The 25,946-nt window shown below is 39.2% G+C and overlaps 1 protein-coding gene across 1 annotated transcript in view; it reads right to left on the reverse strand.

Annotated features, from left to right (window-relative positions):
- Positions 1-24,648, reverse strand: part of LOC139710354 (uncharacterized) — an 85,167-nt gene extending 60,519 nt beyond the window's left edge. The window contains exons 1-7 of the mRNA XM_071622278.1: positions 24,448-24,648; positions 23,677-23,857; positions 22,909-23,015; positions 22,130-22,279; positions 20,633-20,713; positions 19,793-20,005; positions 19,057-19,189 (exon numbers count right to left, since the gene is read on the reverse strand). Coding sequence (XP_071478379.1) covers positions 19,070-19,189; positions 19,793-20,005; positions 20,633-20,713; positions 22,130-22,279; positions 22,909-23,015; positions 23,677-23,857; positions 24,448-24,648 — 1,053 coding nt within the window. The 3' untranslated portion in view covers positions 19,057-19,069. The remainder of the gene's footprint in view (positions 1-19,056; positions 19,190-19,792; positions 20,006-20,632; positions 20,714-22,129; positions 22,280-22,908; positions 23,016-23,676; positions 23,858-24,447) is intronic.
- Between the last annotated feature and the right edge of the window lie 1,298 nt (positions 24,649-25,946).

Below are 25,946 nucleotides of genomic sequence, written 5' to 3' on the forward strand. Positions count from 1 at the left end.
CGTGAAGATACACTGGATATACTTTTATATGGTTTTCTAAGAGAGGGACACATGCTCCTTTTGCAGAGACGGGCATAAAAGGGGAAATTTGGCGATCACAATTACGAACATGAACAAGTAACAAATATCTCAGTATGTGGGACTACAGCGTGTTAACAGCATCATCGTCCACCGTATATTTGGCCAGTTTAGTGGTTTTAATATCGTTTTTTCCCTCCAATACAGTTTACAAAATGTGACAAAAGTTATTTACTTCGTAAAATAGCGTACAAGCTTACTGATTGACATCGGAAACATTGAAATTCCCAATCGGAAACATCGAAATTCACGTACCGATGTAACACGGACTACAGCAGAAAAACGGGTCTTGCGCCGTCCAGGTAGGTGTGAACGGGCTGTAAGTGGTCTTCCCGCCGTCGGGGAAGTACTGCCAGTGACGTAAATACGATTGCTGAAGTTAGTAGCTCTTCTTTTTGTCGCGAGCGCGACTTTCTTATCCGATGTTACACGAAGAGGCCGGACTTCGGACGGAAGTACGGTAATATGTTCTGTGTTTTCTCTTTTATTTGGAGCTTTTTGATGCTAATTTTTGGACAATAATACTCCTAAAATATGAGTCTAATTATAGAAATCAAGTTTCTGATCATATTATGATTATAAGTGTATGTAAAACCATGCAATACCGATGTTACAAAAAAAATCGCCGCGGACTTCGTTTGTAACATCGGTATGAGGTTGCTTCAAGATGCTCTGGTGTTCTTATTTTGTGACACATGTTTATGTGCCTTATAGTCTTTGTAGAAGTCACCTTGCCTCTCTTAATTATGATAGGCATAATGCTGAAAGGTTGTGTATTTCTGTATTACATTGCCATGAAAATGGCATATATTTTTGTCACAACTGGTACCACAAAAAAACCATGAGACATCAACAATGAAACAGTCACAGACAAAATAAATTTGTACACAGGCTTGTTTTTTATTCATCAAATAATTCTTCACACATCTCTCTCCAAGAATAACCACAAACCACAAGCAATTATTTGATAAAATTTTCAGAATATGACTTTTATTCCCTGCACAACATGAAAATCTAGAGCAGGCCCAACCCCATGGAATGACCCCATATATATACATACATATATATATATATATAAATATATACACACATATATATATATATATATCATATATGAAATAAAGGGAATAAATAATACAGCATAGTAAGAGAGAAGGAGAGAGAAGAAGAGAATATATGAATAGAGATAGATGGAGTAAATTAGCAGGTAGAAGGGGAAAAATGATGGCGGGGGAAGACTAACAGAGAGATATGACAGAGAATGGGTGAGATTAAAAACACGGCCAGAAAAATCCAAACAAACAACATAAAAATAGTCTCCCCCCTCAGGCGGTGCGTAATTTTACACCCCGACTTGACAACTGCCACTTCCAAACAAAAATATCACTGTGCCTTGTGATTGTATTAGCGTCGTAATTTCTACTTCGGATCTGATCTTTCGGGGGATTTCCTGGCCGCGTGGTGCTTTACCTTTGCTGATTCTTCTCTATCAGCAGCAAGACTCTGTTTTACCCCGTCGGATTGGAAATTATTATACACCGTATTACGAAAATATTTTGTCAGTGTGTGGGTATTCCATCTCCAATCTACATTCTCTCGGGCGACTCGGAAGAAAAACAGGGGTGGGGTGTGAGATGGTGGGGTGTTTGCACACTGCAACATTTTGTTGTTTTGTTTTGTTTTACTCTATTCTCTTCATACGCCAAAGCTCTGAACTTTGTTTTTCGGCTGTGCTCTGCCGTGGACAGTTGCGAGATTGTGAATTCTGTTTTCTTGAATAATAACTGACAATACTATGTGGTGACAATAGGGAGTTTAAAAGTTGATAAAGGGTGTCAGGTCATATGTATTCTTAGTGTGACATTAGTGAGTCTCAAAGGAGAATCAAAACCAAATAAATGTATATAGATAGAATATAAGTGCAGCAATATTAGTAGAACACATCTGCAAAGAAAAATTAGACAATCCCTTCAAAAGTTATGAACTTTCAAAGTTTCATGGCAGCTATCGCTGGATAAGAAGACTAATTGTACAGTTTCTAATGTCACGTGTGCACAATTATATAAAGAAAATATAAAGAGAATTGAAAAGAATTTAATTTCTTATGAAAAGTGCATATCCCTCCACCTGTTGCTAACATGTGTGATGGGTGACATTAGTCCCCATGCTTTCTGAAAGTGGTAAGTCAAGTGCTCTTTCATGATGACAGAAAAAAAGAAAATATGTTGAATTTTGTAAGGGAGCACAGAATGAATACATAAGACAAGTTTGCTGTCTTTTCATAAAAATAATTTGCAATCAATCCACAGAAATGAAATTGCAAAAACCTCTCCCCCCCCCAGTCCCCATACCCCCCCCCAAAAAAAAAGGAAAAGGAAAAGAAGAAAAGAAATCACTGCATGTGGGTGGCTGACCAAAAATAGTTTTTGCATGTGCACACAGTCCTGCACTCACCCACCTAACACGTGAGTGAGTCCATTTGTAACCAATCCCTTGCAAACATATCCCATCCTGCCCATCACCAAGTCTTGTTATAATCCCATGTACAATATGTGTGCGTAAGTACCCACATCACAGAAGAGAAGTGCAGATGATCATCAAGAAGGGGGGGGGGGGAACCCCTCAAATCACGACATCAATCCAAATGAATTACGATCAGTTGGGCTTAGTAGCGAGCTTTCATCACAAGATCCACTTAGATATCCAAACCAATATTTTTTCTGGCACTTATTTCTCACACTTGTTCTAAGTAAGACTCTGCTTTCTGTAATGCTACTAAATCAGGCTATCTAAATTTTCAACCTCAAAGTACGCTGAAAGATATTTTTTTACTGCAGCTTGCATAATTCAAGGTATACTTTATGATATGAATTAGTCTTTATCTTACATACTCCCCCCCCCCCCCCTCTCGCTTCCCCCTTACAACTAACTAACTGCTTAGCCACACTATAATCTGAAAAATGGATGCGTGGGTAGGTACGGGCAGATGGGAAATTCATCATGGTGTATGTAACTCTCCAAACAATGTGAAAATTATGTTAGTGGCATGAAGGCAAGACAGAGTCGTAGAAGGTTCCACGGGAGGGCACATGACGCAAGATAGGGTCGCGAAAGATGGCAGGGTCGACGGGGAAAGGGGGGAAGGAAAAATGGGGCGAAACAGAACGACAATTGAAGAGGGGCAAGGGAGCATACTACAAAAGAGTGAATAAGAAAGAGAGAGACTTATGAGGAGAGACACTCTAGATGACCTACTATAGATGATGATGTAACAAGAGGACAAAAAGGGAAGGATAACGGAGATGCACAAATAGAGAGAAAAGGTGGGACGGAGGAACGATATCAGGAGTGTAACTTTCTACACCATAACATTGACTGTAATGCCCTAATATGTCATGCTGTTTGAGATTGAAAAAAAAAAAATGGGCAGATGATTACTAACAAAGCCACAGAGAGAAACAGGACCAGTAAAGATGACTGATTAAAAAAAAAACAACAACAACAGCAAAATAATAAATGTATGCAAAATGTCTGGAAAGATGGAGACAAAAAAAAAAGACCTAATGACAATGGACAGGGAAGATCTGGTAGCAAGAGATCTACAACTTTATGAGTGAGGGTATACTCACATCTATCTACAAGGAACACACAAAAGAAATGAAACGGGGGGGGGGGGGGTGGAGAAAAAGAAAATTTGGCTAAAACAGAAATGTAAGTTAAAGATGAAAAGACAGTAATATAGATAGCTACACAAGAGAGCGAGAATGAGAGAAGGGGAAGAAGGATAAAACGAGGAGACAAATAGATAATTTGATAGATAAAGATTGATAGATAGATAGATAAATAGATAAATAAAAAGATAGATAGGTATAATGCAACAGACAAAGAGAGAAGACATGAGAGCAAGTTTTCTATCAATGTGAACCCACAGGGCAGCATACTTCACCTGGGAAAGGATGCACATGTGGCTGGTGGGGTGGAGGTATAAAGGGGGGGGGGGGAGGAGGAGGGGAAGTTGCGACCTATAAAAGTAAGTTTGCCCTAGATAATATTAAAGCTATGACGCGTTTCCCCGGCCTTCAGCTGTTGGGCCGGATTGCGATTCACACTGAAGAATAATCGGTGATCTAGATTACCGGGGGAATGACATTCACGCCTACCAGTCACCCATGAAACTCTCAGAGTGGAGCTGTCTGTCTGTCACACATAAAGACAAAGACATACCAACACATACATAGTACATGCACGCATTTCACACACACATGCACACTCACATACTTTGAGGTCTACCAGATAAATCTTATGAGAATCATGTGGCTCAACAATGTGACATTCCATGCAAATACATGCTGGCAAACTCATAATTCACATGCAGCTTACTGCAAATATACTGAACGACATCAATAATCAAATCAACAGCATGATCAAACAGTAATCTCGGCCCACTCATTGTACACAAACGGCAACTTCCCTTGTAGCAATTCGATATCTTCACATTCTACCTTGCATGAAGCTGCACAGATTTGATGAAAGATGCAGACTCATGCTAGATGCATTTATGTGGTCAAATAGATAATAATAATGATGAAATTATGAAAATAATAATAATAATAATCATATTAATACAATAATAATTATTATTATTACTATCATTATCATTATTATCATTATCATTATTATCATCATAATCATTATTATTATCATAATAATTATAAATCCACTGGTAACCTTAAAATCATTGCTTATATTCATGGTCGTGATTTCAACGTTCATTCATTCATTAGTTAATATATATAAATGTATACCACTACTTACTCTAGATTACTCAGTTTACAAATCTATGGTAGGAATGTGAATTTTGGAATCACTTCCCAACATAGTCTTTGCCAAACTTGTGTGCTATGAAAAAGAAAAAGAAAAAGATATATAAGTTTGGAATTGACATTTTGTATTAGCGACATAGCAGTACTAAACCAACACACTTGGCATAAACAGGTACGTGACTGCAGATTACATTCATACATATGCATGTATGCAAATTACTGGGCATGATTCCACTCGACCAAAGCAGGCTTCCTAGAACAAACATTTCACCATATGTGTGTACACACACAACCCCCCCCCCCCCACACACACACACACATTAACCTCAACAAAAGAAATTCAAGCAGCAGTACCGTGATTGCAAGAGAGATTAAACGACATCTAGTTGTATCAAGTCTTTTAACCCATTGAGGATGGTTTGATTTTGCTACAACACACATTTCCCATAGACACCTGCCCGAGTATACTCGGGACTCGTCTTCAACGGGTTAGGCAAAGCACTGACAAATTTAATAAAGGTGCATTCTGGCTTTGTACAAACTGTAGTATATCTTTACCCTTTTCCATATATTCTATGACAACTAAAGTATCACCTTTGGTTCGAGAAAAAGACAAAAGAAGAATTAAAGAAATAAAAGAGATTAAAGGTACTGTTCACCGTTAGAAGCAGTGATTTCAAAATTGTCTGAGTTATCACATTTGATGCATATGTGCAGGTCAGTTGTATCACAAAACATCCTGCCATATAAAATCTGCAATACAGCCTAAAATATACAGAGATGCTATTTTTCTCAATAAACCATAACTGTGGATGGTTTATTCTAGAAACCTTTTTGTTAAAACTGTTCACATTTTGTATATTCAACAATAATTAACATTAATTATACTGATTAAAATTTTTACATTGGTTGTTTTCTATCCCTTACTCACATTTTAGATCTGTTTTGAAGCACTAAGGGTGGATTTTTGTTTCACCTGAAAATGGTTAAAACAATGCCTTCAAAAACTAAACACATGTAAGTCTGGTAGGGAAGACTACTGCCAAGCTATCTTCCGACGTCACACAGAACAGAATTAGATTGCATCGGGTCTTGTTTACAGAGGCTGGGCTAAAAATAATCTAGCATGGACCCCAGCCGGGCAAGTAGTTCGATGTCACTGCACGATTAAAGCGCCCCCACACTCAACCACTGCTGCAGATTCACCAGGTTGTTGTTGCTGTTTTTTCCAATCTATACATGACATGATGTATCATTTAATTCATTTTTTTTTCTTGTTTCTTTTCAACCAGGCAAAGAGTTTGGGAAAAAATACTTCCAACCAGCAGAAAGAAGCAAGCCTGCCTCATATTTCCCTAACCTTCGTGGGAAGTGTAATTCAAAGCTCGATAATAGGATACAGTTGAAGAGAAGCTACTATCGTCTGTTCTTTAAGTGCACATACGCATTGTAGCTTGCACTGTACTGCTATCTTCCGCTGCTTCAACAACTTGCACACTATGATAAAGATAAAAAGTGGGCTCTCTGTTGCCGCGGTGACTGCGATTAAAACTCGAAAGATAAGCTTGGCCCTGAATTTGCGAACTCCACACAACGGGTGGAAGTGATGTGGTATAGTTGACTTTATAGCCTCCAGACTTTTGGAACAGAAAAGCCCCGAGTTCAAATTCTACCCAGTGTCCATATAGGAACAGGTACTCCAACAATGTGCCATGTGTCACTCTGTTACATTTTATTCATTGCATTATATTGACAAAATAGATTCATAATTCATTGATTAATTAATTAATTGATAAGAAGAAGAATATTATCATTATTATTCTTATTATTCATAGTAATAGTAGTAGTAGTACTAATAGTAATAATAATAATAAAAATAATAATATCGTTATTATTATTTATATTATTATTATTATTATCATTTCTATTATTATTATTATCATTATTATTATTATTATTATTATTATTATTGTTGTTGTTGCTGTTATTATTATCATTATCATTATTATTATTATCATTATTGTTATTATTATTATTATTATTATTATTATTATTATTATTATTATTGTTGTTGTTGTTGTTGCTGTTATTGTTTTGGCATCTTTGTTCCTCTTGACCCATGCAGCAAAAAGTGTACCTGGCAATGCTGGGGTATAAATTGAAGAAGACCATCCTGAACGAACAGTGCTGGTCTTGAATAGAGTACCCTGGCCAAATAAGAAGATATACATGCATATATACACATAGTATATCCATACATCCATTTATCTATTTATCTATTCATCTATTCATTTATTAACATTTTATCTATCCATATCTATCTATCTATTCATATACCAAAAGCTAATCGAGATCTATCCTCCTATCCATCTATATCTACCTATTCATTAATCCCCATCTATCTACATATATTCTCTATCTACTTATCTGTGTAGTTCCTTTCAATCTATCAAGTTATCTATACATTCATCTATCCATTCATCTAGAGCAACACACAGTTGCACAGGTAGGTAAATACCTCATTTACTGTAAACGTGGAAATTTTCGCGGTACATTAATTTTCGCGGATTTCGCGCTACGTTCGGCTAGCGCGAATTCAAAAACGCGCGAATATATCTTCGCAATTTTCTATGCACATTTTGAACGGCCTGGTGCACTTCGTCGATGATACTGCTACGTAGTACAGACATGTTTACGCATATAGCAGTATCATCGCACGCACCGCACGCACCGAGCCCACGGCCGATTGGTGTGCTACATCCCCGCGACTACAGTACTAGTCCTACAGAACATGTATCGAGTAAAATACATGTACTACGTAGTTGAGCGCTTGTACTCGCACTCGCGCCACTCGCTACGTCGCTTATCGTACGCTGGCATCGCTGGATGAAGACAGCAACTGTGTATTAACCCGCTGCCGAGCGCGAATTTAAGAACCCGCGAATATGTTTTCGAGCCGCTCAGCGCGAAAAATTAATCGCGCGAAAATATTGACGTTTACAGTATTCTGACTATGTATGGAACACCAAGGACAAATCTGTCAGTGTGATAGAACTATAAACATTATGTCACAAAATCAACAGTAGAATATGAATATTCCCACTTACTTTTCATGTCTATTTGTAAAATCCATTTCTTTTTTTTTACCATCAGTCACTGCAACAAGAAAGACCTTGCTCAAGCGCCAACGCTGAAATTTGATACACTGTATCTTAACAACAAATCTCACCCACTCAGTCACGAGTCTGAACATCTTTCTTTCTTCTAACGGCCTTCTTGTCCTCAGGACAGGAAACGAAGTTGGTCCCTGAGAAAAAGTAGGACTTTAACTGGGTTGGGGGGAATACAGTATTGTGTTAATCAAGAGGCCTTCCAGATTTTAGATTATGAAGAACTAATCTGTAAACATGTCTAGAAACATCTGTTTTTTTTTGTGCTAATCTCGCAGGAAAATAACCATGCACTAAGTGGCTCCAGTAGAAATTATGGATGCTGAGGTGGCAGGAATTATAGCACTATTTTCTGAAGATTGCTGCCCCAAAGAAAATAATATCTTTCTATCATGGAATCCATAATCTTAATAGTGGCTCAAAACCGTTTATGATATATTTGTGTTTTATATGACTCCATGAATCTTAAAAGAGCTGATAAGATTGTTATGATAGTTGTACCTACATGTAGCTATTGCAGCACGGACAATCAGTATACTGCGGTGGACTTGATCATATACAGTGGTCTGTGAGGCTGACACTGATAGCAATTTCACATGTATACTGATGAAAAACCATTGATCGATTGCATATCTGCGACATCATATTCATGGTATAGCACATTAGCACATTTTTCTCCAACACCATTTTGTCATCACCATCATCAACATCATAGCAATGTTATGTTTGGTCGCATGATACTATGGAGACTAATCACTAAACAGGACTTCATTAATGACGGATATAACATTTTTTATTTGGCAAGTTTCAAATTCTAATCACATTTCTCCAAAATGCATAATTTCTCTCATCACGATTGGCCAACTGCAGTCCAGAGGTGTTTTCCAACGAGTTTTGCTCAATTCTAGGCAAGCGTGTTTAGTCTGAACTTTTGACCTCTGACTCCTGATTTAGGTGGAAAATGGTTAAATCTTGTTTACACTTTCATCATGGTGCATACACAGTGATACTTCTGAATTCTTGCATGTAAGATAGTGTATTGAGAGTTGCTATGGTATATTGAGATTTGCTGTGGTATATCGAGAGTTGCTGTGGTGTATTGAGAGTTGCTGTGGTGTATCAAGAGTTGCTACGGTGTATTGAGAGTTGCTGTGGTGTATTGAGAGTTGCTGTGGGGTATTGAGAGTTGCTGTGGTATATCAAGAGTTGCTGTGGTGTATCGAGAGTTGCTGTGGTGTATTGAGAGTTGCTGTGGTGTATTGAGAGTTGCTGTGGTATATCGAGAGTTGCTGTGTATCGATAGTTGCTGTGGTGTCTTGAGAGTGGGTGTGAGGGTTGCTGTGGTGTATCGAGAGTTGCTGTGGTGTCTTGAGAGGTCCTGTGGTGTCTTGAGAGTTGTTGTGGTGTATTGAGAGTTGTTGTGGTGTATTGATGGTTGCTGTGTTGTATTGCCAACTTTTGCAGGGAATGTTCTTTGCTCTATGAGTGGCTGGTGAGGAGACTCATTTCAACCCCTATGCACACACTGCAACGCAACACCAAATAGACATGTTTAGAAGGATGTTTCTGAACGGGATTAAACATGAGTTCTAGCATAAGTGTGAAAACCCTCACTGGTAACGTGAGGCATATTTCTCACTTTACTTTCAGATGCTCATATTCACAACATTCACCTTTTCTCTATTCACTTGTGATTTCAAGGGTACTGCCTGCTAGGCAAGGACTGTGTTTTTGCCATATGACAGATACACCACTCATGAACATATAATCACAATCAGCTTTATCTTGAAAATTCTGACTCCAAAAAGGGACAACATCCATGAAATCTTGTGCCTGGTACACAAAACGTAGCACTATGCATCACAGGGTTCCTGCATGCACCTTGTCCAAACCATTACATGTGCATATAAATGGTAGTACGGCTAGTCATACATAGTGTACTGTACATGCTTGCATCTAGTGGATGCTTCAAGTTACTGTCATCGATACAGGAGAGCCGAAAAATATCAGCCATATAACCTCTGAACGTAGGCATATCGCTAAAATGCAGAAACTGACAAAAGTTGCACACGGAATTCACAATCCATAGATTAGGTAAATGCCATTAATATTTTCTTGGCTTTCTCATCGCAGGCATCATAGGCATGCTATCAATATTTCATTGGCATGTGTTTTCAAAGCAAAAACTGATGAGCACAAGTCTTCATGAGCCCTGGCGGTCCCCTTTAAAATACATATAGATGAATGCACAAAAGATTGTCACACTGCATCATATCTCGATCCCTCTGAAATACCCAAGTGTGAGATGATTTCACCGTACTGGGACATCCCACGATAGCGTATATCGCTCACCGGGTGCGACTTTTGGCACGTCCGCCCACTCAGCAGCTGGCGATTTCTGGCCAAAATGGGAGTATGATATTTTTGGGATGTTTTTCGGTGTGTCCTATGAACAAACACACAGACACACACACATACCTACACTCCCTTTCCCATCCCCAGCCCTCCACACACAAATAAAAAAAGGAAATGCGAAGAATATTGTCAGCTGAGAACCAGAAGGGCTTTAGTGCAATTTTGGGGAGTATTGAGTTATTGCTATCACGTTGTAGAGATCGATCTCCTCTACATTAATGGTGTCAATTCAAAATCATTTTCATCTTGATGCCCATAAGCACAGCAGTCTTAAGGAAGTAGTGTACAGTGGGTGAAGGGTTACCTCCAACTTTGGCTGGTATTTGGGCGATCAACATTTGTCCCATCAAGTCCGGGAGGAATTTTGCTGCAAAAAAAAAAAATCTTGTCTTGTCATCATTAATTTGGTAAATGTGAATTCCATTGCATATCTCATATCTTCGAGAAAGATCACAAAATTTGCTTAGATTTATAAACAAAACAAAAAAATTGCAGAAAACTAGCAAGAAATTTACAAAATGTGCGGATGTCAGATAGAAACAGACAAGAGGGAAAAATGTTAGAGTCAGTTTTAATAACCATTTAGAGATTGAGAATTTTTTGAATAAATGTTGTAACCGAATTGACTATCAATGAAAAACACTAGCTGGTATGAAATTAAAGCTACCATCATGAAAAAAAAACAGCAACTAAGAATAAGTAGCTAAAATTGTAATAAAAAGAAATGGCACCATGCCACTGGAATGTGGTTCCTGGGAGTTGATGTGTTATGGCAAACAGGAAGTACTAGGAAATGAATGTCTGCCTTCTGGTTAGTAGTCCCATTAATAGGCTTTCACGGTGTAGCTTCCACTCAACTTACTATTCTTATCTCTGACATTTGACGTGAAGCCATAAAAATTTAAAAATAGCACAAAACAGGGAAATCTGGACAATTTGATTATCCTCCTGGATCAATTAATTTGTTCTTTTAGGCAATTCAATGGGAGCAGAATGGAAAACAAGGGATGTTGATAAGGTATCAATGTGGGTAGGGCTTCCATTTTGACATTTTATGAAAATTATGACATGTATAAAGTCACAAATGAAGGTACATTAGTTAATTCCTTTTGTGGGATTAGAAAAGCCCCCCCCCCCCTCCCTTCCTCTCCCTATTACACCTGGGAAAGGTGAGGGGGGGGGGGAGGAGGAAAAGGGAGAGAGGGAGTGGACAGAAGGAAAGATGATGAAAATCCATCGATTACTGACTGGTGATTGAAAGAGAAATGAAATCCAAATATACATGTGAAATGTGTGAATGCAGCAAAATCAGTAGAATACGTCAGCAAAGTTTCAGGAAAAGCGGACAATCCATTCAAAAGTTAAGAATTCAAAGAGTTTCAGTGCAGCCATAGCTGGATAAGAAGACTACTACAGTTCATGAGGCCATGTATGGAAAATGATATCGAGAAAATTCTGAAAAATTTCATCTTTTATAAAAAGTACACATCCAAGCAAAATTCAAATCATAATAATAATAATATTACCCTTAACACATATCAGTAACAAGTCGAGAGAATGTGTGCTTTTCATTAAAAAAAAAAAAGAATTATTTTAATTCTCTTATGTCTTCTTCATGCTATTGCACACACATACAGTTCATATCATGAACTGTAGTAGTCTTCTCATCCAGCAATGGCTGCACCAAAAAAATTCACAACATTTGAATTTGATTTTCCTTAGACTTCGCTGGTGCATTCTAAGTGCTGATAATGCGGCAATCACTCAATCCACACATATTTTTTGGTTTCATTCAATTTTAAAGGCCATCTTGAATGTGGTGCCTAAGTGCACTTTAACTTGGAGTTTGTTGGGTGAAAATCATTAGCCCTCCAACAACCATCATCCTAGGAGTCCTACTGATAGTGCATGGGAAGATACTGCTGGTGGGACTCAAGGAGTTAAATGGATGCACAGAGACATTGTTGGATCAAGTCTTCGTTCGCTGCTGGTTTGCGGGACCAGGAGAAAATTCTTGCAGCCCGTCTTCATTTACACCTCTGTTATGCCTACCAACCCTGCACTGATCTTGTCATGGATGCAATTCGTGACTAATACCTTTCCAATGTTAAGCTACCGACCTAGGTTCCCTCCTGAACATCATGCCATGGCTTCTATCATGACGGAACTCGCCTCTCGGGTCGGGGTGCGTACCACAGGGAAATACCTGTCTGGGCACAGGAGGATGTCTGCTCAGCTAAAGCGGGAGCAGGGGGCAATGAACTACGGGCGTAAATCACGCTGGTAGACGATAACCGCCCCCTTACTTCTCGTTTATTGGCAATGACATGTGAACTGGTGAAATACTCTGAGTCTAGACAATTTTAGATTAATTTGAATTCTCTCCAGGCAACAGGCCAGACCCAGAAAAGGACAAATATGGAGGGGGTGGGGGGAAGGCATTGAGAGAAGGTGAAAGCAGAGTCAAGCCAAGTACTGTATATATTATTATGTATCCATTGCTCTATGAACAATAGCCTCAGGAGTGCTGTATCTACCCAAAAGGAGATCTGTTCAAGCTAAGAGGACCATGTAGCATTCCGGAACTGCCACGCATAAATTTGGGAGGATCTTCCGGGCAGCAACAGGCAGACGTACTGCCTCTCACTTACATCAAGCTCATTTTGAGCAAAAACGTTGCCAAGTTCGGTTTATGGCCTCCCAAGTAATACAACTATGAAAAGGAGGCAGTTAATTCCTTTCGTAATGTTTCTAGCATTAAAAATATACGCATAGAGTTTAATTACGCAAAAACCAGTATATCAATTTTTAGCAACTTTTCAGCAATATTTGAGATTGAAGTTGCTGAAAGACGAATAGAATGACTGAAATATATGTGATAACTTCAATGATATCTTAAAAGATACTTATTGTTATGTATATGACTGCAATATCACTGAAAAGATTTAATGCTTCTCTGTCTGATAAAGACCTTACTTAAGAACCCTCGAAAATGATATTCATCTGTTTTTTGCATTCAATATACCCCATAAATTTAGCCTAAGAGGACCAAAATTGATCCAAACACAAGCTCAATTCAACACTGTTGTCACTATAATGCAGAGTGTAAACTTCAGACAGTCTGCAACCTAATGGAATCACATTTTTTTTACTATTTTTGTAAATACTAATGACTATAAATGAGCAATTCAAGCAAAAGAAACATTGTTTAAGGCAATATGACTATAAGAGAGCAATTTAAGCAAAAGAAACATCGTTTAAGGCAAAGTGTTACCTTTATCTTTAATGCAGCTAATATGGATAACTTAAAGAAAAGAGAGGGATTGAGAAAATGAGTGAGAAGAAGAGACTTCGAGAGTTTCCGAGTTATTTCCTCCACTCATCTGTCCCTCTAACAATTGCAGACAATGGCCATGTGACATAATGATCTGGTGATCCCAAAAGCTGCACAACACAATTCATCACTGCCGCACCAGATTTCGTCTGGCCGGGATTCTTGGGATACGCACTGTCAAACACAGACAGTCACAAACACAGTACACACACTGTGAGACATGAACTTGTGTGTATCCCCTCATAAGCCCTAACCCTTCTCTCCCAATCCCAATCCATAAGTTAACTCGTCATCCCCCCTTTCACCTCTCGCTAAATTTGGAATCATCCCAGGCGATTCGGGGAGTGCCGATGGGGACCTATACTTCATCAATCTCCTGCTTCCTTGAGTGTTTACACTGTCCCTGGGATACAACAATCCTTATCCTCTCTTACCACCCTCTGTCTCCCCCTCCCCCTCCCCCTCCCCCTCCCAGCTTCCCTATCCTCCACACCCCCCCCCCCCCCCCCATCCCCCATCTCACGTACTAACCTCCTGCCAAGTGACATCTACACATCTTGCTGTCCCTGGGATACAGATGATCCTTATCCTCCTATACTGCCCTCTATAACCATCTACCCCCTCCCACAACTCCTATAGCTTCCCTATCTTTCTCCTCCCTCGCCACCCACCCCCCCCCCCCCCCCCCCAATCTCATGTGCCAATCTTCTGCCAAGTGATGTCAACACACCTGGGAACTATGTTGGTACATTACCAAGCTACCTCTAAAGGTAGTGACCCTATTTCAAAACACCAACAACCCCCTCCCCCTCCCCCCTCCATCTCCTATTACCGTTAAACTTTGCTTGACTGGAGGCACTGAAATGGCAAATGTTAAAGCCCCACTCAAACTACCTACCAGTAGACACATTTTGGCAGTGACAACTTCAGTATTTTTCACAGATGCTTTCAATTTTCTCCAAGCGTTTCAAACAGAATGAAATCTTCAAAGAAAAATGTCTGAATTCAAAGCAATTAAAACAGAAACACGCAAACATAATGTCTAGAGCAATCAAGTAAGTCAGACAAAGAGAAACATAGCAAAAATTCACATGCTTGTCAGTCACTCACAATATGCTTTTTAAAGTTAGCTTCTTTTTTTTTTAAGCAAAATTGTGAAATTTTGATTGATGACCATGAAGTTTCTATTTCCATCACAGCCTTGAATGGAGAATACTGTTACACCAGGTGGGTCAAACATGAAGTAGCTGCAATGTCTCTCATACACTGTTACAGCCCTAGAACAGGAGTGATGGACTTAACTAGGCCCTGTAAGAGGTACAGTGTATGCCTTAAATTGCTGCTTAGCACACCTACACTAGTATGAGACAAAATCATTTTCCTTATGTTCTTAGCCTTTTTCTAAGGTTATCTCGATCCCTCAATGATCTGATCTCATCTGCAAGTTGCATACAATATATTGCTTGATGCATACTAGAGTACATCATACGGCATGCATGGTTCATGACAAGAGTGAACATTGACTGAGATTTTTGATGGATGGTTGACATTCTTTGATTCCATTATGAACACGACTTAGAGGCAGACAGGTCTCAAGACCAAAAGTGGGTTTGGAATAGAGACTAGCACAGGATCCCGCACATCCACGAGCGATGCTGGGTTGAGCTTATTTCATCTCTTGCTTCAGGTTGAGTTTTTTTTTCAGACATGCATAACATACCATGTTTGATGAGCATTGGGGGTTGGATGACAGCAAATAGCAAAACAAAAGAACCATGTGACTGCTTGGCTCAAATAGCAAGCTGCAAACAATTAGGCAGCCCCTTTAAATGCAGGCTTCATGGTGCGTCATCAATTACACCATGCGATATCCACACAGCTCCTCAGATGTATGATGTGGGTATGATCTTATTATATATTTGTAATGCGATACACACATCCCCAAAGGTTTGATTTGCAGAATATGTATCTTATGCAATCAACATTACAAGATTATATTCATTGTTGTGCATCTTCATCTGTTTTAGAAACTACCTGAAAACAACTGGTGAACAAAGTCCAGCTAAGATCAATAGCTCACCCTATGCTAATTTGTCCCAATAAAGGAACGGTAAGCATAAGCGAAAAGAAATATTCATAATATTCCATAAGATTTTTTCTTCACATGGTGATAAGTTACAGAGCTTTCTTTTTCTATTTCTCTCTTTTCTCTCAAACACTTTGGAGAGTCTTACAAATACAGCTTCCAGTCATGTTAGAATCACAGCCACTTCTCTCTCTATCTAAAAAAAAAAAATGATAATAATATTTGATTAAAAGAAACATTTTGAGCATTCTATATAATAAACCTCCATTAACCCTCTGAGCACTACCGTCTCAGAATGGCAGTGTCATTCGGAATAAGAGCACTGTCTTTGGCTACAGTGAGGTTAATGGGGACTCCTTTTGAAAGAACTCCATTAGGTTTCAAGGTAATTCTTCTCCGGCCACACTATCTCCCACGTGCATGCAGTTCAGCCTAGCACAGCGGCAAAATAAACCAGCAACAGAGGGCGCCATTGCACTACCACGACAGTGTGACATTATTGAGAGTCTCGTAGCCACAGCACTCTTCCATTGGGCATGGTCAGTAGCCTTTGAGGGAACAACTGCTTTAAGGTACATTGTAATCCATCATATACTTGGCAAAGAGATTTCATGATTAAAAAGAAATTAATTATGTCCCAAGCAGTACCATGACAAAATTATAGAACATGTGTTCCAAGCTGACTTTTTGTTCAATATTGTCGAGGCACTTTGATTGACTCTATATTACAAATATTTACAGAGTGAGTTCATGCAAATACTTGTGTACTGTCTACCCCCTTAAACTAACACATGCTAAAGCTACTGTTCCAAATATGACATGTGGTGATTCTCAAAGCTTCAATAATATATACTAATGAAAAAATGATTTCAGAGAAATGGGCTGAGTTTTGTATTGTGAGTATGATTGTAATATTTCTTATATTTTCTACATTGCGTGGATAAGCTGATCTACTGCATGACACTGAAAACTCACCAAAACTGACCAATATTTTAAAAGACAGACATGAATAGGAGTAGGTAGTACTTGCAAGTTACATAAAATATCTACAGCTACATGTACAATGTACATCAACAGATCATTTTTTCCTTCATTTCAGAAATCATATTGTTTTAAATTGAACTTTTAACAATTTCTTCATCTAGACTTCACTTATACACACATTCTTTTAAAACATTCTTAATTTAATTAAGAAAAAACAACAACTAGATTTTAAGAAAATTGACTGATGATTTCTCAATCTAAGCGAATCAACATCTCTAATCCTGCCTCTGAGGGATTTTTATATCACACAGTCAAATGAACCACAGATGTGTAGGAACCAGAAAACGTGGCATGGAGTCATCAATAGAGGGCACTAGACTACTTCACAAATTATGACACTTTGAGAGAAAATCAATTTCTTCTTTCTTGAGACAAGAATCAATCATTTACACACAACACTCTGCCGCAAACCCGTCTGGTCAAAAAAGAAATATTCGTCGTCGTCAGAGTGACTCATAAAATGGAACATACATTCTCCAAGGATTATGCTTAGCTGTAAACAACAATTTGAAGGCTTCTGTTCCAAGCTCCCCTTATAGATGCCTTTTATGAAATGCAGGCCTCAGTGCTAAAAGCATGTAAACATAAAGTCACTGAAGTGATGGGTGGTTTCGCGGTACACTACTGTAAAACATGATATATTTGCGGCATGAAATTTTCGCGAATTGGAGCCGACAGCCTTTTTCGCGGCATGAAATTTTCGCGAATTGCTACTGGCATTCAATGCATGTAGTATAGACAAAAGCTTTCGCGTGCATTTTAATTTCGCGAATTTTGGCTCTCGCGAAATTCGCGAAATTAAAGTGCATGCGAAAATTCCTTGTTTTACACTATGTGTTCTTTCTAGAATGTGAGTGTGGTCCTGAGAACTAGAGGATCTACTCATTCTCAACCACAGGACCACAGTCACATTCAAGAAAGAATTGAAACATGGAGTTCCATGAAACCACAGACCGCTAAATGTTCTACCACCATAAGCCCACTTGCAAAAAAACAAAAGACAAAAGGCAAAGCAACAAAGACAAAGGCATTTGTGGATGGTTGAAGAAATTCTAATATAATCTGTTTTACTTTCATTTTGTTGATCTATCTGAATTTCATTCCAGTCCTACTGAGTAATTTAGTCACTTTGACCAGTGCAGCTGCTTGATTCGACCATCGGCCACCAGCACAAAAGCATAAGCATCTCTGGATGGTGCTCTGCTGATTGGTTGCAATTTGGGCTACCAAGTACTGATAAGTCAAAGAAGTTCGAAAAGTTAACCTGTTCCACACTGAATTATGAAATCCCCACAGACTTAATACAAAAGCTACCAGGTTCTCGTAGGGATCGTGTTAATTAAGAAACTTGGACAGATCTCGTAGGGCCTTTCACTTGGTCTTGGCTATTGCAGGTGGCTTGACTACCATACAAATAGTGAATGGTCACAAGCATAATGGTATAAGATTTCCCACAAGGTGAAAGATGAGGTGCTCTATTCAACAAGGCAAAGTATGAGGCAAAGCACAAGTAAAGATCATACACTGTTCGTTTCATACAACATCTTCGACATCAACAGATGTTGTCCACACCAATTCTTGAACATATTTGAACTCACAACCTCTTGTTAAGGAGCCGAGAGCGCTATCCGAGACAGCACTACCTCCCACCAGGAAAGTATAAAGATAATGATAACATTATCAATCATAATCATGACTTATATTGCACCAAATCCACTCTGTAGAGTGCTCAAAGCACATCAAATCAACTCTGTAGAGTGCTCAAGGCACATACATACTATCATTACCCTGGTCACTGGATAGGCCAACATTATTTCCAACCAGTACTGACAGCGCTCACTCTCCACCCCTTGGGGAGCATTCCAGTCAGTCACCATCTTTAGAATAGGCGTGCACATACTGATCAACCAACATTCTCATCCTAACGGGTATCCATTTATACTCCTGAGTAGAGAGCAGCAATATGGACAACCTTACTGACGGGCAAACGTGTCGGGCTGCATTGGGCTCAAACCCACAAAACCAAACAAGCTTGTACCAGTTTGTATCATTTTGATCACAGCCACTTTTTAATACGATAATATATGCGAGATGACATCTTCTTACCTGAGATTGCCAGCTACCTCAGGGATGCCAGCCGGAGGATGTCCGAGGCTCCGCCCACGGCAAAGAGCTTTCCTCCGTCGGTGCTGTCCAGGGCTTGGATTGGCTTCCCAGCGAGGTCTATGGTACCCAAAATCTGAAAAATGGAAAAGCCACAAGGTATGATGATGAGGACAAATCCTGATAAAGGCAGCTTACTGTAAAAGTGGATATTTTTGCTCTACTAATTTTTCGTGCTCAGCCGCGTAAGAAGAATTTCGCAGGTTTTTAATTCCTTGGAATCAAGACATCAACTACTGGAACATATGGCAAGCAAAAATATTCGCATGCTTTTATTTTTGCACTAGTTACTGGTTGCGCAAAATGCGCAAAAATCTCAACACCGCGAAAATTTCCACTTTTACAGTATTTAAAAGATATGATAGACAAACGGATATAAATAAACACATGGATAGATGAGTAAATAGAACAAAAATGAATTAGAATAGATGGATGGATGTATGTATGTTTGTATACAGTATCAAAGTGATGATGTCACATTTTTAATTTTTTTTTTTTTGTACAAAAAACAAAATAGCCTTGCACAAGGCTTCGGGCATTGTGCCAGAAATGGGTACAAGCATTGTTAGCGACAGTCGTGTTCACAGATATATGGGCTATGTGACGTTGTTTAGAACCAGTTTCCATGACGATGAATGGCTACGATGTCACACTTTGGTAACTCTTGTTGATTGGGTACCTCAAAAGAGGCTGAATTGATGGCCTGTACGTCCGAGGTGCCACTCCCACCGGCCAGCACTACATTGTTGTCGCAGAACTGGGCGCAGTAGAGGAAGTCACCGGCCTTCTTGTCTGCATCCAAGTCCAGCGTCCGGTCAAGCTGACCACTGGAGAAATCCCAGATCTGGAGGGCATCGTGCTGGACCCATGAAGCGGTCAGTATCTTTCCATCCTGCAGAAGATTGCATGAAATCAAATCATATCACAACATATACAGGACTTATTCATGAGCACATTCCAGACATATTCTCAATGTTGGCTGTAAAATACCAACAAATAAACAAAAAATTATGACAAGATAATGTACTGATGGCAAAAAGTTGATTGCAAAATATCAACTATGTCTTTCTTTTTTTTTTTCTTCTTAGGAGCAGCAGGCATTTAAAAAACTTGCACTTTATTAACATTGGTAACTCGAACTAGACCATTTACGCCTTGGTGGAGGCAATTGTATGAACTCTCTTTATTTGAAGTAATCTGTTGCTACTCAATACTAACATTTCCATCAATCACCTCTTCTGTTTCTGTACAGATTCCAAAAAAAAAAAAGAAAGAAGCACACAATGTCAGAGTCATGATATTCCTGCTGCTTTGCAGAAACTAACTGTCAGAGTCACATGACGAGAGAATCAGAAATAAATGAACTCTAAAACATTTTCAGTCTTGCAAGTCTTGAAATGATGCAATATATGTTGGTGCTGATTACAAACAATGTCATGGAAGCAACCTTTGAACAAAAATGTTGCCAAAGTGTAAACTAGTAGTGTGGGAATATGCTTGACAGCTCTAACTGTCTCACCTTAACGTCCAGACCACTCCCACAGATGTGGGGCCCAGAGATGGTGCGCTGAACTCCCTGCTCCGTTCTTGTATCCCACACCTGGATGAGACAAACAATGCAAGTCATCCTAGATAATTTCACTGAATTCTGTGCTGATGAATATTCATCTGTGATTTGATGGATACATATTTAGGTGGAGCTTGATTAATGGGATTGAACTCTACTCATAGGCAAACACAGATTCAGTTGGAAAAGGTCTTCACTTGTAGCAAATCAATGAAAATATGGCAAGACAGGCCATTCATATTGAAAATATTGTGGCAAATAATGTATTAAAGACACTCAGTCGTGGCGAGTGGTTTGTGCGGCACGGAGACGAACGCAACACGCTGCCTCCCCCATTCTGTATCAAATGTAGTGACCCCCGAATGAGAATAGCGATGGCTCAATGGGTCAGCGAAAGTACGGTAGGCTACAAGAGGGCTCCTTGTGCTTATCTCCTAACCCAAAATGGCGGTCAAAGCGAGCCACGAGAGCTTCCGAATGGACGCACACTCTCAGTGCGCATGCACATGAAGAGAGGCCGAAAGAGCCACGCGTCTTCTGGCCTCTCTCCTCCAATCACCGCAGCTCGCGGTGACAATATTTGTGTATGATGCGTACACGCACACACACACACACACACACACACACACGCCGCAGCGTCTTCTGGCCTCTCTCCTCCAATCACCGTAGCTCGCGGTGACAATGTTTGTGTATGATGCTTACACACACACGCACACACACACACACACACTTGTCTCAGTGGTAGCATTGCGCAATTGCATGCACAAACTTCGGTCGTTCGGAGTTTACGTACCATTAGGGATGGCGATCGGCTGCCTTTAATGATTGCAGATGATTTCACTGTTTTCTAAGCTGGTGAAGAATCATCTTCAGTTTGATGGAAATATGTTAACCCGTTGAGGAAGAGTCCCGAGTATACTGGGGCAAAAGTCTACGGGAAATACATGTTGTAGCAAAATCAAACCGTCCTCAACGGGTTAAGACAGATCTTAAAGGGGAATTTGCCATGAAGCAAATGTGGTTCTAGTAGGAAACTGTGTTAAATAAAGAAAAAATCAAGGCATATCTGAGCAAGACTGGCCTGATGCTGTGAATGTCACGACTAGTTGAATGTAACTGAAAGAAACAAGATAATTTATGAAATTATCAAATTCTGTAACTTTGTTACAGATGGACCTGTGCTACACCAAAAACATCATACTGTAAAAGTGGAAATTTTCGCGGTGTGGAAATTTTCGCGCATTGCATGCAACCAGAAGCTAGCATGGAAATAAAAGCATGCGAATATTTTCGTGTGCCATACGTTCCAGTAGTTATTGTCCCGATTCCGCGGAATTAAAAACACGCGAAATTCATCTTACCCGTTCGAGCACAAAAAATTATATCCACTTTTACAGTATATTGTGAGTTCCATAAAAACAAAATAAAACAAGATCAATTTAAAATCACCTTCAGGCAGTTATCCCATCCACCTGTGACAAAGATGTGATCATCGTCAGGATGAAACTTGAGGGCAAAGATGCGCTGGCCATGTCCAAACTCCATCACTTCTTCCTTGGCGGGCAGAAGTGAATTGGAGCTCTGGAAGACTCGCAATAGCTGTTGGAATGCAAAAGTATGCGTAACTCTTATGATCCTCTGTACTATGATCCTCTGTAATATCTGTCTGACATCATGTCAGACATAACACATTCCAGGCATACTTTGTACAATCATCCCTGCATCTTTTAAGTCCGTAAACTTAAAACAAAGTACTGATTTATAACTATAATTTCTTCCACAGAACTGCCACTGTTCTTTCCATTTCATTTGAAGTAGTGACAACTTCTTGAAAAAACAGAGTATTAATTGAGTTTTGAAGGGCAAAAAGAGCTCATTCTAGGTGCTCAAACACAAACACACGCACATACAACATATATCCAGCATTAGGACTCTAAGGTTTATTGCAATATCACTACAAACTAATAAAATGACGACATTCCATACACATAACATAGAGAGAATGTATAGTACAGTGTACATTAGGGGCCTGTTTTAAACAGATGCTTGTAATTGTCATATTTGTAGTTTATGACAAATACCATGGCAACAACTCCATGTGCTCACAATTACTCAGTTGTTGCCTGGCGACTACCAGTGCAATGTTCTGCAATTACTCCTAGCTGTATTTGTTGTAAAATGCTTCATAAAGTGGTCCAGGCATTCACTGAAGCAGGAGAGAAACCGACCTTATTTGAGTTGGCGTGGTAAAGCCGAACACACTGATCTTTCCCAGCTGTAGCGTAGGTTCCACCCAGGAGACTAAAATCGAGAGCGTTGATCTCATTGCCTCTCTCTGTAGAGAAAATGAAAATGGGGAATTACAAAAATATATTGGCAATTTTATAAAATTGAATTTGTAAATGGCAAAGGACATAATGTCCAATATAATATCTAAGACCACTGGTACCCTGCTTCCCTCCCTCTTCGAAGATGAAATATGAAAACAATTCTAAAACTAGGAAAGTACTCACAGAGCACAGACCTCTGCCGATCAGCTCATTTCCACCCATATTATGATTTCCATCATTTTTTTTTCTAAATTCTGGATCTAGACAGTGATCTGGATCACTACCAAAATTTAATCATCTGTTCTTTGTGTCAATATCAACTTTTCTTTAAAGTTTTATCCAAACCTGTTTATAATTTTTGGAGTTATTTTGCAAACTGACCAACAAAATACTGCTGGAAAAAAAACAAAAACAACAACAACCTTCCTTGGTAGAGGTAATTAATTTATATTTCCTCACTGCATGCTTGTAAGGTCTTTCAGTTGCCCTCCACAATATGAGCGTCTAATTTTCTCCCGGAAATATTTCAGCAATATTATATTTGTCTCACGCGATAGCACCGAAAGGTACGATGAAAAAAAAAAAAAAACAATCTCCACTTCAAGATACTCTAAGAATTTTTAGAAATGAGGGCTCATCAGCTGAGGGCACTGTGCAACGTCTCACCAATGACTGTTTCAACGCGGGTGGCCGTCGTCACATTCCAGAGTGTGATGATCCCATCTGAGCCTGCTGACACTATCACATCTCGCAGGCCAGGGTGGAAGCTCAGACACATGACGGGAAGGCCCGCCTTGTCGCCACGATGCAGCGCTCGGGACAGCGCACCAGTTCTGCTATTAAAAAGCTAAATGTAAGAACACAGATAAGCAGAGACTGATTAAAGATGTCATTTCATTCTCAGATGGCTTAGGCTCTATCTTAATGCCATTGAAATTTCTAACTACCATCACTCTGAAATCCTGATCCTTAGCATTGGCGGTGTGAAAAAAATAATAATCTCTTTATCCCTGAGGGTTATTATTGTTTTATCTGCAAATCTGACAATCACAGAAATGATTCCTTGTCTAATTCTTTCTTTGTCGTAGCTTTCCCATATTTTAAGGACATCACACTGATTTAACAAGGCTGAAAACTGATATCTTTACAATAAGTCCCTTGGATACTAATCTAAAGCTCTATTTTACAAGCTGTGTGACATACATCTAGACACTAGCAAACATGTTCTTTCTGAGGTTTGAATTTTCTTCAGTTTGTCTCCCTCTAACACATGAACTTTGTTAGAGGGAGAAAAATTGCAGAAAAGTCAAACCTCAATCTTCACCCCTCTACTTAACATTCTCTTTCATTTATGTTCTTTCTGCTCATCAGATACATTACAAAGAAATCACGACATGGCAATGACAAAGAAAAGATTGTGAATCAAATTGCCCTCACCTGTATGCCTCCGTTTCCCGTACCCACGGCGAGAACCTCGCCGTCGTGGGAAAACTGCAGGCTGTACGTTCCCATGGAAGCCTCCCCCAGTTCAATGGTGACCAGCTCCTTGACCTTGGTGAAAGTGCCCGTGTTTTTCCTCTGCTCTGTGTCGATAGCCCTCCCTGCACGGATGGCCGCCTCAAGCCGCCGTCTTGCCATCTTTATTTTCTTTTATTTTTATTTGGGGGTGGTGATGGAGGTTGGTGGGAGGTTCACTCTTTCCTGGACAGGGACATTGAGGTAAAAAGTCATACGATAGTTTGACATTGGAGAGCCGATATCATGAGTAGGATACATCTTTACGAAATGCTAAAAAATTACAGATAGAAACTGTTCTACATTAAATAATCTCAAAAGGTCTATATGGAAATCTGTGCCATCTATCAAGTAAATATACGAAAATACATAAAAGAAAACTGATTTCATATAATGTTGGTATTGTTGTTTTAGTTTTGATGGGGCCTAGCTGCTAGTGGGCAATTTGCTCCAAAAAAAAAAAAAAGTGGATTACTCTAAGTAATTGTCTTAAATAAACTATAGATCTATTTAGACCTTATAGATCTAAACATATTTTATTTAGAATGGGTATATTGTTGCTTAAATTCATTGGCTAAAAACAAAGAGGCTTGGGAAAATGAATTGGATAGATTAATGATCTATGTGCCACTCTGTAAATTCATAGGTAGGCTGCCTACTACTCTAAGCACAAGGTAGGGATGAGTCAATGCACCAAACTGCACAATTTGTAATCCCAAAATAAAAAGCTCCCTACCATGGGGGGGGGGGGGGATGTTTCACGAAGTTGAACTTAATTTAAGATTGACTAAAAATTATGGCATGCCACTGGTTTCTCTGCTCAATTTCATTCAATAGCCTCATCACCACACACTCCAAATTATCAATATCATCTACCGGTACATTTATAAACTTACATATTGTATCTTGTAGCAATGGCTACTTGGAAAAGTCTCCAAAATCTTCATTTTTACTAGAAAGTTGAGCAACATTGAAGACACACACAGCATACCATAATTTTTAGTCAATCTTAAATTTTAAGTAAAATTAGGCCTAACGTTACGACTTAAATTCTTTGTGAAACACCATCCTGGTGCCAACACAAATTTGAGCACATGGGACAGCGACAAGAAAGAATCGCCGAATACACTCCTGTCATCCTCTGCGCTCTTGAAGTAAGATTGTCATTTATATACATGTACTTATTTCATTGCACAGATGTTACCAGATTAATCAAATATATATATTTTTCATACAGAACGATACACATATATAGCTCACAGAACACATAAACATACTTAGATTAAGATATGTCAGGCCGGACTTCTATCCCTGCAGACTACACATCAAAGCGTACGTAGCAACGAGTGAAATCGGTGACGTGACTATACTTACTGGGTATGGGGTACCTACCTGCTGGTGGTGCTGTGTGTACAGGTGCG

This window comes from Diadema antillarum, unplaced genomic scaffold (assembly GCF_040938485.1).
Source record: "Diadema antillarum isolate AM-2024a unplaced genomic scaffold, OU_Dant_1.0 seq00001523_RagTag, whole genome shotgun sequence".
In the NCBI taxonomy this organism is placed as follows: domain Eukaryota; kingdom Metazoa; phylum Echinodermata; class Echinoidea; order Diadematoida; family Diadematidae; genus Diadema; species Diadema antillarum.